This window comes from Oryctolagus cuniculus, chromosome 2 (genome assembly GCF_051225735.1).
Source record: "Oryctolagus cuniculus isolate XC-2025 breed Fujian yellow rabbit chromosome 2, ASM5122573v1, whole genome shotgun sequence".
Taxonomy (NCBI): domain Eukaryota; kingdom Metazoa; phylum Chordata; class Mammalia; order Lagomorpha; family Leporidae; genus Oryctolagus; species Oryctolagus cuniculus.
The window spans coordinates 41,819,226-41,837,339 of NC_142868.1; the positions used below are offsets into that span (position 1 = coordinate 41,819,226).

At 44.4% G+C, this 18,114-nt stretch overlaps 1 protein-coding gene across 33 annotated transcripts in view; it reads right to left on the reverse strand.

Moving 5' to 3' along the window:
• Nucleotides 1-3,002: 3,002 nt before the first annotated feature.
• Nucleotides 3,003-18,114, reverse strand: part of FRYL (FRY like transcription coactivator) — a 299,529-nt gene continuing 284,417 nt past the window's right edge. For 31 of the 33 annotated variants that reach the window (XM_070068188.2, XM_089325409.1, XM_089325408.1 and 28 more), the window contains 7 exons: nt 17,152-17,301; nt 15,748-15,846; nt 10,753-10,821; nt 7,991-8,008; nt 7,110-7,220; nt 5,422-5,612; nt 3,003-5,113 (listed from right to left, as the gene is read on the reverse strand). In XM_070068188.2, the coding sequence (XP_069924289.1) occupies nt 4,852-5,113; nt 5,422-5,612; nt 7,110-7,220; nt 7,991-8,008; nt 10,753-10,821; nt 15,748-15,846; nt 17,152-17,301 (900 nt within the window). In that variant the 3' untranslated portion in view covers nt 3,003-4,851. The remainder of the gene's footprint in view (nt 5,114-5,421; nt 5,613-7,109; nt 7,221-7,990; nt 8,009-10,752; nt 10,822-15,747; nt 15,847-17,151; nt 17,302-18,114) is intronic. The other 2 variants (XM_051831497.3, XM_051831485.3) reach the window with 1 other exon arrangement.

The following is an 18,114-nucleotide window of genomic DNA, read 5'->3' on the forward strand; positions in this document are numbered from 1 at the left end:
TGAACCAGCAGATGGAAGATTCTGTCTGCCCCCTACCCCCAACTCCTTTCCTCTCTCCCTCCCTCTCTTCTGCCTTTCAAAGATAGGGTTTTTTTTTTTTTTTTTTTTTTTTAAGTTTACTTTGGAGCAAAACTTTAAAATCTGTAGCTTAAAATGTCTTTCCATGAACTTCCTAAGGATATCTAGTATGCATGTATTTGAAGTCCCAGGTAGGTCTGTAGGGTTGCAACTTGGGAGCCTCTCCTGGCCGCACCTGGGGAAGTAGAGCCAGTGCATTCCTTGGGATGGGAGGAGGCTGCTGAAGGCAACCCATCGTGGGCAGTGAGTGGCTGGGGGTGGGGGGTGGGGGGTGGGGAGGGAGTGGCAGTCAGCTGCAGTGCAAACAGTCGGGGAAGAGGGCTAGGAGCACTCGCCTAGTTGCAGCTTCCCAGGCTGGCGCAGGTTGCCCTCTGCAGCTTAGGAGGTTGAATGAAGCCTCAAGTGCACTTCAGATGGTAACAAACTCCCCGGGCCGCCCCCGCCCCCCAGCTTGTAGAATTGGGCCTCCTGAGTTGTGTTTAAGGGTCTCGGGTCAGAGGCCGGCGCCGCGGCTCACTAGGCTAATCCTCCGCCTAGCGGCGCCGGCACACCGGGTTCTAGTCCCGGTCGGGGCGCCGGATTCTGTCCCGGTTGCCCCTCTTCCAGGCCAGCTCTCTGCTGTGGCCAGGGAGTGCAGTGGAGGATGGCCCAGGTGCTTGGGCCCTGCACCCCATGGGAGACCAGGAAAAGCACCTGGCTCCTGGCTCCTGCCATCGGATCGGCGTGGTGTGCCGGCCGCAGCGCGCCGGCCGCGGCGGCCATTGGAGGGTGAACCAACGGCAAAAGGAAGACCTTTCTCTGTCTCTCTCTCTCACTGTCCACTCTGCCTGTCAAAAAAAAAAAAAAAAAAAAAAAAAGGGTCTCGGGTCAGAGACCGTGTTCAGCCTCTATCGACTGAACATCAGTCGTTCGGTTCTCCTTGGGCCTGCACCTAGCTAGTGTTCCTAAACGACCCCACAACACAGGGTCCACTGCCGGCACCCTGCTTTGGGCGGCACTCACAGCCATGGGTGCTTCTGAGAAGACTGGAGGGACTGCCGGCTTCATGATAGGAGTCGCAGCTGCCGCTGGGTGCTAACCGTGCCATCCAAGGTCACCTAGAAGGCACCAGAAGTGTCTGTAGACACCTTGGCCATTGCAGCCAAAGGGGCTGCGAGAGCTGCAGGCTGAGGTCTCCCTAGGTGCTGCTGGTCACAGTGCAGCCTCCCGGGCCCCCGCGCCTACTCACTCTTGGGTGACGTACTGAAACAAGCACCCCACTATGAAATCGAGCATGAGCTGCTGGGTTCAGTTGGCTTCGATGGGGCCCCTTTCCTCAAGGAGCTTCCAGTGTAGGGGCTAGATGAACACTACCTCTTGCATGAGGAAAGTGAAGTGGGAGTTGACACGAGCTGTGCAAGGCCTACTTAAGAGCCTACACTAAATAGGCTTGACTTTGGGAGGCCAGGGAGGGCCTGCCTTACAAGAATGCAGCTGAGCTGCAGCCCGAGTTAGGTGAAGATGGGACAGGGAAATAGTCCAGACTTGGGCAACACATGCAAAGGCCCTGTGGTAGAGAACCCAGGTGGCCACAGTAGTAGCTAAAAGTAGTAGGGCCATTGCTTAGGCCTTGCTCAGAGGATTAGTTTTTTTATCTAGTCACCATGAGAAACCACTGAAAGGTTCTAAAGGTGTGGTGTTGGTAGTAGGGCCTGTGACAATCCGATTCATTGTTAAAAACAACCACATCTATACAGGATACCTGTAAGCAAGCCGGGAGACTTTCAGAGTCCACATGAAGTGGTGGTGGGGCCAATGGGAAATGACTGGAGCACTGGGAATGAGGAGGGGATGTTTTCACCTGTGCTGACATTGCCATTGACTTGGGTGGTGCAAGGCTAAGAGGTTAATTTGCCTCCCCTGGTGTGCAAGTGGTACTTGTGGTATGTGTGGTCAATAGGCATTTGCTGAATAAATGGAGCAACTAGAGACAAGGACCAGCGATGAGAGAAATCCACTGGCTGTTACTGGCTGGTTACGTCATTCTTCAACACTGTTTGCCATTAATCTACCCCGCGGGGCAGTCCACCCTGTTTTTATGGTTGGGGAACACAAGGGTCAAAGTGTGCCTTTTAGGGTTAGCAGACATTCAGCTACTGAACAGGGTGGCAGTGACAGCATCGTAGCAACAAGGTACAGACAAACCAGGCACGCGTAGAATCGGCGATTCCTAAGACGTCAAGTCTGAGAGGGGCTACAGGGAGGTACCCCAAAATGTCCTCTCTGGGCACGGGAACAGGATGCGAGCCTTCTCCGTGTCACCTGTTTCCTACAGTGACCATGGGTGACTGAGAACCGGAGACAGACTCTGTGAAAGGAGCACAACGTTGACTCGCATTTTGTCTCCTCTCCCTCGGCAGTGGCGGTGCCGTGGCCGGGCGCTCGTCACTCCCAGAACTGCAGGAGGAACCGCGTTCTGGCTTGGTGAGTGTCCTCCACGAGACGGGGAGTGAGTCCCACACCCCGGTCTCACAGCACCGGAAAGTCCTCTTCCTTTGCTGTTATTTGACAACTTCGTGGCCAAAAGAGAAAGGTGGTAAATAGCAAGAGCTGGCCTCTGTGTGGAACTAAATGAGAAGACACACTAGTCATTGGACGTGTCTTACTAGTAGTGCTAACTTTGGATTCACGCATAGGTGTGCAGAAAGCCCAGGTACAACAGGACAGTCCTAATGGATTTGCACTTTGCCTTCTGCAGGCGTATTTGTTCTATGTTACTGTCGGATTTAGTTAGACAAATACATGCAAAAAGCGATCCTCAACTGTCCGAGAGGTTTGGTTTGGGGAGTTGAATTTTGTTGTTACATTTAAGAAGAATGAAGGTAACATTTGAAAGCTGAGGCACACTATGTGGATTCATTCTTTTTCAAAAATGCAACATAAACCAACAGCTACAATGCTTTTTATTTTTAACAAAAAGGATGTAAGGAGGGTGAGAAAAATAGGGGATAGTAAGATAGGATGTAAAGTGTGGTGTGTCTCTGGACACCATCCCTCTGTTCCTGCCCCACACCCAAAAGTTATTAAATAATTTAAAGGACACCATTTACAGTACCAGAACACCATCAAAATAATTGTTTTTATCAGGGTCAAAAAATACAGTGATTACGAATGTGCCGTGACCAGTTACGGAATCTTACGGGGAGCATGACTATGGTCAGCAGTCCAACGGCGTGCACAGTGCCTTCAATTAATGCACTTGAGCAGAATTACATTTCTGGCAGGGTCCACGCCCCCAGGAAAAGGCAAAGCCAAGCATTTCATTTCTACATTCTAAACTCTGGAGTCACAGAGCCCAGTTTAAAAAGAAAAGTCACAGTGGATAAGAGATGCATATAAAAAATACAAGGTGTTCCTTTCAAATCAGAGGAGTTGTGGGACTACATTCATTTCTTTTACAAAATGCTATTTAAAAAAGGTCAGAGAATCCAGTTCCTGTTAAGCGCCAGACGTAGACAGTGAGTGAGTATATTGCATGTTTTGGTAGTCAGTCTTCAGGCTTCCTTTCATTTTCCCCATAGCCCCGGGTTCCTTTCAGGTGAAACACATGAGTCCTGAATCAACATATAAAAATGCATTTGCATCTCTTTTCTGGAATTCCGCAGACCTCGGAGCCTGCAAGTCGTATATTCTGTCAATGACCACAATTTTTTCTTTAGCTCTGTACACCTGTTCTTGTATAACAGTGCATGGCACAAATGTACAAGAAAATACTGGTTTTTAGTCTATACAGTTTCTATAATAATTATGGGCTAGAATAAGTTAACTGTTGTGATGAGAACGGCTGACGGGCAGCGTACACCTTTATTTTACACTTTAAAGTCTCTGCAGGCATCTACTTTGGTTAGTTATCGACAACAGTAACAGAAGCACTGATCAGAGGACTGAGCAGCATTCCAATAACGTTAACAGATATATTATTTCTTTCTGAAATACCGGGAAAGCCCAGTTTTAAAATATTATTAAAATGTTCTAACATTTACACACTATGAAGAGTTAGATCTAATAAAATAAAATTTCTTCAAAAATAATCTTGCAGTGCTCTTTTAGGCATGCTCTGAGACGTTATCACCAAACATCCACGCCTTGAAAATATGACTGTCACATGTCCATACAGCCCAACTCTCTCTCCCTCTCTCTCACACACACATACACACACACACGTAATTCCTTATACAGACCAAAAAAAAAAAAAAACCAGAACAAAAACACCCCAATTCCTCAACCCACATAATGAAAAATCAATGGTTTTTGCAAATAAGTCTTCTGTGTACATCTATCCAAATGGATGTTCATGGAGGCGAGTAAGCATCAAGTGAGGGTTACGTCTGTGACTGCTAGAAACCCAAGCAGCTTTGCAGGTCTTCGGCTAAAACGAACCAGCCTTATTTCAGCCTCATTTCACCTGCTTTCCGATGTCTCAGTATTAGAGGCCATTATTGCAAACACTTCTGGAATCCTTTGCTTTCTCCAGAAAGTAATGTTATTTGTGTGCATCACTTTTAGCCCTTTTGTTTTCACATGGGTTAATCTAAAAATTCCATCTTCATGTAGTTACTGTGGGAAGTGCTGGCAGCTGCTGGAGTTTTCCTTCTCCAGATCCTTGTTTTTCGTACAGTTTGGCCTTATAACTGTGGATGCCGCCAGAAAAGAGAAACATCAGTGAATCGCAAGGGTTCGTAAAAGGTGCTTGCTTACTATTCTTAGTCCTCTTCAGTAAACGCCTGAAGTTGCTCAGAATCCAGTGCGCGCCATACTTCCCATGTTGGGTCTGGCCTGTGCTAGGAGTTGGTATGACTGCACCATACGGAGAGACTCTCTTATTTCCAGATTGAGTTCCATCAGTTTGTAGTTGGCTTCCGACATGTCCAGGTTGGAGCCGATGACGGCGAAGCTTCCAGTGTGGCCCAGCGTCTGATGATGGAAGTAGATGTGCAGCAGCGTCTGCACAGCGTCGTCTTCACAGCCACCAAAGATGTCGTTGGGCCACAGGGACCTGAAAGACAGGGCATGGGTCAAGTGCTGAGACGGGAGCCTGAAGACCGACTGCATTTTAAGTGACCATCCCAACACAGCCTGCTTGTGAACAACCGACCTCTGATTTGAGCAAATGCATCACTTGGAGTTCCCCGCGAGAGGGAGACAAGCCTAAGACTGGTGGTGGCAAAGTGCTAACTGTGGGGAAACGGTCATGTCCTCCTTCCGCAGCGACAGGACGTGGGACCAGCCAGAGCCGGGGCCCAGCGCGGGGGCAGGTCCAGGCTAGTTACCCAGGAGCTGTCTTTACGGCCCCTCACACGTTACCTGAAAGCTTTGACTTGGGCTACAGCTGATATGAATTCCTTATTTTTCAAAGTTTCGATTAAAGAATGAATGGCGGTTTCAATGGTCGTTTGTGCCGCTTTGGAGATGTCAATTTCTTCGTGTTCTGAAGCAGACTCGGCTTCTTTGAGGATACTTTCCAGCTGGGCGAGTTCCTCGGACATGTTGATGACCTGAAACACGCGCAATGGTAAGGAGCTGGCCTGTGTCCAGGGCCACAGAGCAAGGAAGTGGCTATGAGGGCACGCCTGATGCCAGTGGCATTTTCCCTTGTAAAGATTATTTTAAAATGTTAAAAGTGGGGCCAGCATGTTGTCATAGAGGGTTAAGTTGCTGCCTGCAATGCCAGTGTCCCATATGGGTTCAGGTTCGTGTCCTGGTGGCCTGGAAAGGCAGCAGAGGATGGCATGAGTGCTTGGGCCCCTGCACCACGGGGAGAGACCCAGAGGAAGCTCCTGGCTTGGCATTGGCCGTTGCGGCCATCAGGAGAGTAAACCAGCAGATGGAAGATCTCTCATCTGTCTCTGTATTTCTCCCTCCTCTGTAACTCTGACTCTCAAATACATCTTTTTAAAAAAAAGGGCAATTAACATTTAGGAACACATAATTTCAGGCATCAAACAGTTGTTTTAAGATTATTCTTGATACAGACCTAAGTTGTAATAAATGTTTTAACACGTGATTACATATTTACATAGTAAAAATAGATTTACTGTTAATGGGGGGATTATGGAAACTTCTTGAAAAATATATTCATTTTTACTTATTTAAAAGGCATGGAAGACAGATCTTCCATTTGCAGCTTCATAATAGCCAGGGCTGGGCCAGACCAAAGCCAGGAACCTACGACCTCCATGTGGGTCTCCTGGGAGGGTGGTAGGGACTCAAGTAGTTGAGCCGCCATTGCTACCTTCCCAGGTGCATCAGCAGGAAGCTGGACTGGAAGTGGAACAGCCAGGACCTTTACTAGCACTCCGATATGGGATGTGGGTGTCCCAAATGGTGACTTAACACCTCTACCATGAGGCCCACCCCATGAAAACTTTATCGTATTTTATACACACACACACACACACACACGATTTTAAAAAGTTCAAGGAAAATGAAACAAAGATAATATGCTTTTCCCACAAACTATTTGAAATTCCTGTGTACACATGTATATTTGTGCACATACACGTATGTGTATGTACATACATACTTTTTACAGAATTAACCATTTCTAATTTTTTTAAATTAAATTATTTCCCCAGTTTTAGTACTGGCAGATGACAAGGGGGAAGAAAAGACCAAAGCCACACTACCTTTGAACTTTTATGTTAATTGATTTCCAGCATTCAAGTAACTTGAACATATTATTCTTGAACGCATTAATAGGACTTACAGGAATAATGTGGTTGAGATGTTAAGGGTACTATAATATTTTTCCATCTCTGGAACTAATGTGCTGTACTTGACTTTTGATTGCAGCTGACCTATCACTGCTGCTGGATGGCTGCTGTCCTCCTTCCTAACCTCCCCACGGTGCACACTGCTTCCAAAGGTAATTCCTCAGCTTAGAAAGGATTCGCTGTGCCTTCAGACTTAACCTCTTCTAACAAGGAAAACATGCATGCCGTTCTAAATTTTCTAGAACCAGCTACTGAGGCTTAGTACAACTGAATATTTACCTCTGCTTCATTTTTAATTGTATTTACTTGATTGATAAGTTTACAGTAGGCCTGGAACAGAAGCAGCAATTGAAAATGCAATTTGTATAACCTTCGGCAGAGCTCCAGCTCCTAGAAATAAATAACATTACATTACATTTAGGTGTTATTTTCCATGCAACTTGACTAGACAGCATTATTTCCAAGTAAAAATTTATAAATAATTATGTCAAAATAGCCTTGGCATTTATTTTTCTGCAGTAAGCAAGTTAATACAGTGAAGCTGATGAGAGGCATATGAAAGATGCTTTGAAGATGGGTGTTAAAATAGGATCATTGTTGGTTACGTAATTCGTTCGCAGGGTTAGGCACATTTTCACATAAGCAATATATGGAGTACTTTAAAAGGGACTCCATAACTTAAAATTCATAATGGAAGAAATTTACGAATGCATAGACTTTCGCCCCCATTGATATGTAGATCTCATTGCATTTATCAAAAAGAGCTTGAGAAAGCAAAGTGAAAGTGGATAGATAATCTCTTAACCTAAAATGTAAGAAGAGTTGGTCTAAGTCAAAGCTTTCTAAAGAAAACTACATAGTAATCTCATTGAAATGAGACACTGAAATTAACATGTGCAAATTGATTTTTTTTTTAATTAAGAAATTTAAAAGGAGATATGTTAGTTGTAGAAAAAGGTGACTGCTAGTTGTACATACGTACTATCTTATTTTTATAAAACCAACATTTCATGGATTAGGGCTATGAGAAACTGAAGCTCACACTACTTTGAAAGTAGTCCATGATGAAACATTGCTAGGTCACGAATGGACAAATGGCAGATGAAAACCAGGTTGTCTGGCAAGGGTAAGTAGTCTATAAATCAAGACAGGTCACTTACTGCTAGAATTTCCATTTGCTAAGCAAGAGGTGATCAGGTCACAAAAAATACAAAAGAAGAAAAAGACCAAGAATTAGTGTAAGAAATCATTTTAACCAGGGTCACAGATGTCCCAGGCAAACAGAAGAACATACATTTACACCCCAAAGAAAATGCTGTTATTTCCAGAATACAACTTTTTAGACATTTACTGGAACAGTTTAGGGTGTTTAATTCTTTGTCAAATAATAGCTAGATTACATTTAGGTTACTGTTATTTCTATATACACCCCAAAAAGAGTAAAACTGAATTCATGTAATCTTGAGAAATTTAGCTACAGTATTTTAACTAGGTTTTTAAACTTAAAAAAAAAATCAACTGTAATAAAATTTCCATTAGTAAAGTGGAAAACTTACTGGAAAATAAGACAAATGAATTATCATTCTTTCTCAAAGAAGAATTGGCTTATAATTTTAATAATAAATATTTAGCCTCTAAGAAGATCTCTGGTATGGCTCAACCAGGCTTCCCACTCCTTTACTATCCCAGGTTGTCCTATTTGGTGTAGAGTCGCAGGACAGAATATCCAAACAGATGTGTTACTTTAACTGCCACTCCAGTTGTAACTCATGTAATGAGTTACAGAAATGTACCCAGGTTTCAATCAAAGAAGATACTGTATCTAAAAACACATAGTGAAACATCTCATGTATGGACTACCTTAAAAATTACTGCAACTACAGCAACTTGAACCTGGTCTCATTAAATGCTGAATGGCTTGTAATTAAACAGCAATTGGTACAATGTCAATATAGTTTCTAAAAGTCATTCTTAAGCCTGCTTTTCTAAATAGATTCCTCTGAAGGACTGTTTGTTACATTTATTCCTATCTGGAAAGGATTTGCTAAGCAAAGGTGAACTTAGCGCCACACCATTTACCATCACAGGTATGGACAGCCATGCAGTAAACATTAGCTGGGCACACTATGATGTCAAGCATGTTAGCATACCTAAATTTCTGAGGTTTGGTTTTTATACAGTTTATTTCACATGGAAATTAATAATTTGAGTCAAATGCTTTTCTCACTTCTTTTGACATTGTTATCATCACAATTGTAAGAAATAGCAAAAGTGTCATTAAAATTCTATAGGTCTGAACTACCAAACATTCATCTCACAGATACTAAGTGACTAGGTGAAGATACATATTTTAGATAGTTGCTGTTAAGTCTATTGACACTGGCATGGGCGTCCTCTGCATTTACTCATTCAATACATACTGTATGTAAAAGACTATACAGGGACGGAGAGTAAAGTGTAGTGTAAGAGGGATCTCCAAACAAGAGAAGCTGAACCTGAAGGGTGAGGTAAGAAATAGTCTTGGCGCCAGCATTATGGTGTAGCGGGTAAAGCCGCTGCCTGCCACACTGGCATCCCATTGGGTGCCAGTTGTGTCCCTGCTGCTCCACTTCCAATCTAGCTCCCTGCTAACAGCCTGAGAAAAGCAGCAGCAGAAGGCCCAAGTGTTTGGGCCTTTGCCATCGACATGGGAGACCTGGAAGAAGCTCCTGGCTTTGATCTGGCCCAGCTCAGGCCATTGTGGCCATCTGGGGAGTAAACCAAAGGCTGGAAGTCTCTCTCCCTCTCTCTCTTTCTCTGTGTAACTCTTCCTTTTGTAAGATTTATTTTATTTGAAAGTCAGTCTTAAATGTATAGTGTTCAGTTTTCACTTAGAAAAGCTCAAGCTCTGTCAGTTGGCTTGAGTCTTGGAGGTCACTTAGTATAACCACGTACTTTATGCAGGAAAAGAGGTACACTACTTGCCCAAGTGCAAAACACTGGCAAAATGCTGTGGAACCAAAGGAGCTAATCCTAGGCTGGGGTAATTTGGTACACTGCTTCATGTCTTTACAAGATGACTTGACAGTTTCTGAGACGGTACAGGATTTGTAGCAAGCCTGCCTAGTTGGAGTCTTGGTGCTCCTGTTTATCTAAAACTAGTAAGTAAACTTCTCTGAGCCTCCGTTCCTTCATCTTCAAAATGGGGATGATAGAGTATCTACATAACCAAGGTGTAAGGGTAGGAGTGTGGCATGCCACTAGCACAGCCTGAAATAGGTCACTTAGCACTATTTTTTCCACATCTTGGTTTTTCTAAAAGTTCAAATTCTTGGACGAATACAATAGTATTACTTTTACAGGACTAGAGTGTAACTGAAGTTGAACAAGATTGGCATTCTAAAGCCAAATGGCGGTAACTCTGTAGTTGATGATGCATTTTCCTCACAGGACGTTGCATCTCCATTAGAATAATTTATAGGTTGTAATCCTCAATTCCTACAGTAAATAGATCATTAAATCTTTCACTGAACTCTACACTGGAGAAAACATGACTTAACCGGTCAGATTTCACCTCTGGGGAGGCCAACCGGAGCATCCGCTGCGTTGCTCTTGGGTCGGCTTTCCCGACCAGACTGTCCATCTTCATAGCGCTAACGCAGGACGGTTTGGATTTTAAGAAGCAGATGCAACTAAAAGCTGACCTGGACTGCCCAGATACCCATCAAGCTTATCTGCAGAGTGTTACTAAGCTTCAGTCACAAACTGATCATTTTTATTAAAGTAAATTTTTCGTTATTGAGCCTAACTTTTATAAAGATTGTTCTGATAATCAATGACAAATTTCACACATGTCTTTATCTCTAGGACTATCAGATAAGGACATCTGAACATACACATGGTTTTCCCAGATACAGAAATACAAACAAAACAAGAAACTTACTTGTGCATCTGTGTTTATCCTATATATGTCTTCTTTGGCACCAAATGTCCTTTTACAATTGTCTAACCACTAAGAAATAAGTAATAGTAAGTTACAATATAGTACTTGTGTAATACACAATGAAATTCATAACAGCCTAGTCATATAAAACAGACTTAAAAATGGACAGATTCTGGCATTAGCTGTAGACATACACATTTTCATCTCCAAGTCGGTCCGACTCTGTGGGACACAGCAGGATACGCTCAGTATCACCAGATGCACCCATGGGACAGTTTCCTAATGAAAGCACAATAGCTCCTAAGGGCCTGTGATGCTCCATTTCCATGCAGAATACCCTTCGTTTTGATTTTTACTGGAAATTTCACAACCTACACCTGACCTTCGTCTAATGTCAGATGGGGAAGTGAACGCTGTGCTTCCCTTCTGGTCAATTTAATAAAGGCGACTTAGAATGAACCAGGTCTGTTCGCTTCTCAGTACACTGGTGTCAGTTTTAATTAGTGAAACAGAAACCAAGATGCATTTAAGATCTGGTTCGTTCTTTTTTCTTTCTTTCTTTTTGGACTGTAATGAATGGCAAACATGTTATCTCCGAAGAATAATAGATGCAGAAGCTAAATGTCTCCTGTATCCAGGGGCTATTCCTAGAGTTGTTTTTAAAGTGCATTTTCTTTATTCAACTAAAAGCATCCTGGTACAGAACACAGCACAACAGCCACAGAATTTCCCAGTTGACGTAAAAGCTAAGAGCCTGCAAGTTAAGGTCCTCCTGGGTTTTGACAGGTTTATTAGCAGTTGTTTTGACTTTCTGTTTTGGTGACATTATTAATCATTAATATAAGAAATCAGAAGGCTTTTTCATTAGAACTTGCAAAAAAAAAACAAAACCTAGCTTTATAAAGGACTCCAAAAATCTTTTGGTATTAGACATTTAAAATTCTCAATTGTAGCTCAATGTTCTACAAAGAATTAAAATTAGACATCTTAGTTATTTCAAAAGCAATCTCGTTGACCTTATGTTCCTTTTATCCCAGTGCCTCAGACTGCTCCAGCCTCTAGGCCATTTACTTGACAGCATCTCGGAAGAAAAACATGTTAAGCTTTTCTGGTGAGAGATGGTCGGTGGCACCACTGTCAAAAGCTATCAGCAGATTTCTTTGTATCGGCAAAACTCAAGTTGACACCTATGGTGGAATTTGTGCATTATCTTTATTCATATAAAATGTTTACACAGTTATCACTACTCTGGTCCAGTTTGTCTAAGAATTTGTATACTAATAAATTTAAAAGTAATTTCAGTTATTTACTGACTTATTATTATCATATAACTTTTAATACTGTATACCTTGTAATACAGAATTTGAGGGCACTACTCAACATATATTTTTTTCTGTTAGAAGCCCGAACCACGAAGTCCCATGCTGCCCACTGGCCTGCAGAGCGCCTGAGACACAGCAGGTAGCCTGCACAGACCATCTGGTATGTATGTCTTCTCACGTCTTTTCTTGACTCAAGGCTCAAAGAAAGGTGGATTAACTGGTGAGGTTCAGTTTCTGGGTGTGACAGACCTGGGTGTGTAAGATTCCCAGGACAGTTAGAGAAGCTGAATGTTACCAGCCGGGACTTGGGGAGTTGGAGAAAGGCACTGAAGTGAGCCCCCCAGTCACCCCATGGATTATCCTGGAGGAATTTGCTCATTCATATTCCTGGACACAGAGGCTGAATCAAAAGTTATAGCTTGGAGTTTGTACCCAGTGGTGTCACTGGGCTGGGAAGATGGGGTGAGGTGTGAGGTGTTGAAGGCCAGGACCCGGAAGGAAAGAGAACTGCTGAGGCCTGCGCCCCACAGCCTGCACAGAGTCCTCCTGGGACACTCGTGTTCTTGGGTTCATCATGGGCAGAAAGGCCAAGGCCCCAGGCAGCAGAGGCTTCTGGTCAGGGACTGGGGAGGCAGAAATCACCCTGTTCCTGCCAGGGTGCTGGGGTCCTGGTAAACAGGACAAGCCTTCGCCTGTGAGCTTAGAACACAGGATAATTCCAAAAAATATGTAACCAAGAACCAATAGAGGAGGAAAACTTCATGGTAAGAAAATCCTTGGCGTTAGATAAAGAGAAGAGACAGAATGAGAAGGAATCTAGGTTCACTTTTGTCCCCGTACAAAATTTGTTGTTTTAGCACAATTTGTTGAGAAGTCTGTTCTTTGCCGCCTGCGTCGCAATGCTGCACCTTTGCTGTATGTTCTGCATTTATACATGTGTACATCTTGGGTTGTACTCTCCATTGTATTCTGTTAGTCTGTTTATTTTGCCAGTACAACTCAGTTTTGAGATTTTTAATAGGCCTTCTGGTTAGAAATCTAAGTCCTCAAACTTTGTCATTGCTCTTCCAAGACAAGGTTTGGTGAGGCTTGTAGCAAAGACCAGATAGTGTTTTCAGCTTTGCAAACCCTCCAGACTCTGCTCCAAGTTTCGGGTTCTGTGCTGCAAAAGGAACCACAGGCCATATCTATACAAACAGGATGGCTGTGTTCCAAAAACACTTTATGTACAAAAAGAGGCAGTGGGCCATATACAACCTGAAAACCGGTTTGCTGATCTATATTCAAGAAAACAGTTTACCCTATTATCAGCTGTTAGTATTTGCATAAAAATTTTAGAATCAGCCTGTCAATTTCTATGAATATACTGAGATTTTAAATGAGATTGCATTAAATCTACAGGTCATTTTATGGGGGAAACGACATCTTTTCAATATTGAGTCTTCTGAATCATACACATTGTATAGTCTCATTTATTTGGTGGCCTTTAATTTCTCTCTGTAATACCTAAGGTTTCCTGTGTGGAGATCTGTATCTTAGATTTATCTGTAGATATCTTATGTTTTTTCCATTTATATATTTATTTTCCTATTTTATAGTTACCTTTTGCTGTAAAAACCAGTAGCTTTTGGTCTAAAATTTAATGGCTTAAAACAACAGAGAAGAAATACTTGTAATCCATATTTCCAGTGAAGGATGAATCCACGTGTTGGCTGGGAGTTGCTTCTAAATTTGCCTGGGGTCACTCATGAGTCTGCAGTCACCGGGAGCTGGCCTCATGCAAGTGCCTGGCTCGCTGGCTGGTGGCTGCGATGCCCCTGACTCTGGAAGGCCTCTCATCCTCCAGCAGGCCGGAGTTTATCCCGATTTACGCCCTGACAGACATGAGTTAGTGCCAAAGGCCTCCCGAGGGCAGTCTCAGTCTCTGACGTCGTCCAAGACTGCCTCTGAATCTGCTTGACTAGAACGAGTCACGTGGCCGTTGGAGACTGAAGAGCAGGGCAAACGTGCTCGTCTCTGGATGGGGAATGGCAGGGCCACGCTGCACAGGGGTTGGGCCATTACTGTATCAGTACACTCTGCTGCTAGGCTAGGCAGTGATTCTGAAGCCGTGAAAACAGAACCATAATAGAAAAGACTGATAGTGTGGACTCCACTAAAGATCCATGGTCACCAAAGATGCTATTAAAGATGGTGAAAATCCTGGCCACAGGCAGGGAGATACTTGCAATACATATGTCCAATAACAGCCTTGTCATTAGCATAAGGAACTACCAATCAGAAACACAAAAATGGGCAAGGGACTAGAAGGTAAATGTCACAAAACACCTAAATGAGGTATCAGTATGAAAGGGGCTCTACCCTTAGGCATCAGGGAAATGCAAAATAATATAATGGCTCATGTCCAGCAGAATGGCTGAACATTTAAAACCTGGCAATATCGACTGGTGGCCGAGATATGAAGCGATGCTCACTCTCGCACATCTTCTCGTGGGACTGTACATGGCTACAACCCTTTGGAGAGCTGCGTGACAGACTCTACTGAAGTAGACCAGATGTATACCCTGTAACCTCGAAATTCACTCCTAGATGGCTACTCAGCAGAACACACCTGTGCAAAAGATCCACCTCAGAGTACCCACACAGGGTGTAATCAAGCGAGCGCATCTTGCTCGGTTTGCTCCTGTTGAAAGCTCGCTCTTTTTCTCCAACCTGTCAGTAATCTTTCAGTCCAAATTTAAGGTCCCTCTCCCCTTTGCAGATGACAAAGTACTGATATTAGTATTTTCTCAAACCATATTCTCTCCCTGAAATATTCCACCAATCCCAAATTTAACCCGAGTCGAAGATCACCTCCGCATTCCTTGCAGGTTTTCTGTAGTTCCAAGTGACCCTTCCTTGGAAACCAGAGCTTGGTCTGCGTCTGTTCTGTCAGCTCTGTATGATCGTGGGAGATGTCATTTGTTGCCAGTACTTTTATCTGTAGCTATAACTTGGGTGACAGATTATTTTTCTACAGATTTGTATAGGTTGTCAGCTTTATGATGCTGTCTAGAATACTTAGGGAGCAGCCGTCCTCACAGGCTTTTACATGTGTAATACTTACTACTAGACTCACCTAGAAAAAAAGCCTACCCTTACAGTTTGTGTGGAAGGAGCATTTTTCCCTCTGCTTTTCAGCCCCTGCTCTTTGAAAACATACCAGTTTACTCTCAGGGAATGCAGCTACTGTGTTCTCCAGTGCAGTTGGAATGGAAGAAGCATGTCTTAGCAAGCATTCCCAGTCCTCTACTGCATGCGTGCTTTATCTCCTGCCTGCCCACATACACGGCACAGGAAGCAGATCACCACTTTGTCAGAGGCTAGAGGTTTTCTAGGCCACAATTCTGTAATGTGGCCTCAGAGAAACATTGCTGCTACTTCCCCTGGCAGTGCGGCAGCAGCGAGATGTCTCGACCCAGCAGCCTTGCACAAAGCTGTGGCTGTCCGTTGTGCTCCTTGAAGGCTGATCTCAGGAAGCCAGTTAGGGGAATTCACTGCGTGGACAGCCCAAAGGCCTCCACGTTCTCAGAAAAGCCCGAGCAAGTGCTGGCGGGGCTGCTGTTCTGCCTGGGGGCTCCTGCTGCCGTGTTGGCAGTCCTGGTGTCCGGTTCACACAGTGAAAAGCACTCACCTGCTCTGCGGCTTCCCGTTTGGCATTGTAGGTGTCCAGGTGTTCTTGCAACTCCAGTACGCTAAACTTGAGCGTTTCCAGCAAATCACATGACATCAGCTGTCAAATCAGAAACAGTGATGTAGGTGACCACTTCTGATCAGTCAGGTGACTGACAACTTTGGGTCAGGGAGGACCTGATGGCTGCTTTTCCCTTTCTGTCTCTGTGCCATCCTAGGAGCTGACCTTTCACTGAGAGAAAGTCACAGTGCAGAGGGGTGTCCAAGAAGGACGGTGGTCTCAAAACTGACGCAGGCGTCAAACAGCATGACAGGCCGGTATATACCTCAAAGGTATCACCCCTGGAGCTTTGAAGACCTTGAGCCATCAAATATCTTGAAGCACAATTGTAAGTGGGGGCCAGTGCTGTGGCATAGCAGGTAAAGCTGCTGTCTGCTGTGCCGGCATCCCATAGGGTGCTGGTTTGAGTCCTGGCTGTTCTGCTTCTGATCCAGCTCCCTGCTAATGTGCCTGGGAAAGCAGTGGAGGATGGCCCAACTACTTGGGCCCCTGCACCCACCGTGGGTGACACGGAATAAGCTCTTGCCTCCTGGCATCAAGCCTGGCCCAGCTCCATTTTTTTTTTTTTAATGACAGGCAGAGTTAGACAGTGAGAGAGAGAGAGAAAGGTCTTTCCTCCCCTTGATTCACCCCCAAATGGCCGCCACGGCTGGCACACTGTGCCGATCTGAAGCCAGGAGCCAGGTGCTTCCTCCTGGTCTCCCATGCGGGTGCAGGGCCCAAGCACCTGGGCCATCCTCCACTGCCCTCCCAGGCCACAGCAGAGAGCTGGACTGGAAGAGGAGCAACTGGGACAGAATCCGGCGCCCCAACCTGGACTAGAACCCAGGGTGCCGGTGCTGCAGGCGGAGGATTAGCCAACTGAGCCACGGCGCCGGAGAGCACCAGCAGATGGGAGATTGATCTCTCTGTCTCTCCCTAACTCTGCCTTTCAAATAAATAAATCTTAAAAAATCTAAGTGTACTTGGCAACAAGGCAGGGGAAGACCAAGGAGCTCTGGGCACTTTATGGGGGGAGTCTGGCCATCTACCCATTTTTATTCATGAGTCAGGGAAGAGGACACTGGACAGGGGTGTGACTCTGGTGTCCCATTAGGACTTGGAGCAGGAGTAGCTCTTAGCTGCCTTTCTCTGCTGTACTCCGTACCATACTTGGGGCAGAGGGGGCTGGAGTCAGGAACAGTCACAGGCTGCCGCTCTGATACACTGGAACTGTCTATTATCAGAAATCTATAACCAAGCTGAAAACTGAATTTTCACAGTTTAAAAGTATCTTAAAAAGACCATTTACTGAAAGATACCATTCCAACTTAGTCTAGAATAAGCCTGTGTGTAAAAACTTACTGTTTCAGCGTCCACAAAGACTGTTGGGCATTCTGAACACATCATCATCACTTCTAGTGAACTTTTAAATTTGGTACCAATCCGCTGCAGGCTCTCGCCCAGAAAGCTGACTGCCTCATTAGTTATTTCACCAAACTTTCTTTGAATTGTCTGTAGGGAAAAGCACAGGAAAACATTTCAGATGGCCTTTTTTTCATGTTTAAACAAAGAAGCATAACTTACAAGTAGAGAAAATGTTATATATAACATCCTAATAACACGTCAATTTCCAAAAAAAAAAAAAAATAAAGATTTATCAAGTAGTATTTCTGGAAGAAATTAATGACGCATGCTGCTCATGTCCCCATTCCTATGGTCATTTTCTTTAGGGCAGACGTGGGGAACGCATGCTGTAGAGCGTTAGCAGTCAGTCCCCCAAGTCTGAGGGATCAGCTCTGCTGCAGGGAAGGCCTGCCTGAAAGAAACTGTCAGGAATGCTGCTTACTACCCGTGGCTGCGGCTGCTGTTCGACTGGACGGGCATTAGCTTCGTACAGACGCATTATGAGGAGTATCTTTGCAGAATCCAGGAATCTTCATCTACGTTAGACAACCAGGCAGTGCCAAACCCATACAAAAGACTCAGTGGACTTAGACTATTATACAAATAATACGTACATGTGTGAGTGTACAACTCTTAGGTGGCATCAGGATGATTTTAGCGCAAGTATAAGGAGTTATCAAGGAAAGAAAACCCAAACAGAAAACCAGGTAACAGTGCAGTAGAACGGAGTTAAATAAATGCTGTGGTTAATAAGCACCAAAGAACTGACAGGAGGGAGCAGCGGGAGGTTGGCGTGGTCGGCGACGCTTCAGGGAGAGGGTGTCCTTAGTGGGGTCTTCAGTGTTGGGCCAAATTTGCTTAGCTAGAGAGCAGATGGCTCAGAGGACAATGACTTCAATGGTGGCATCTCTCTCTGCCTCA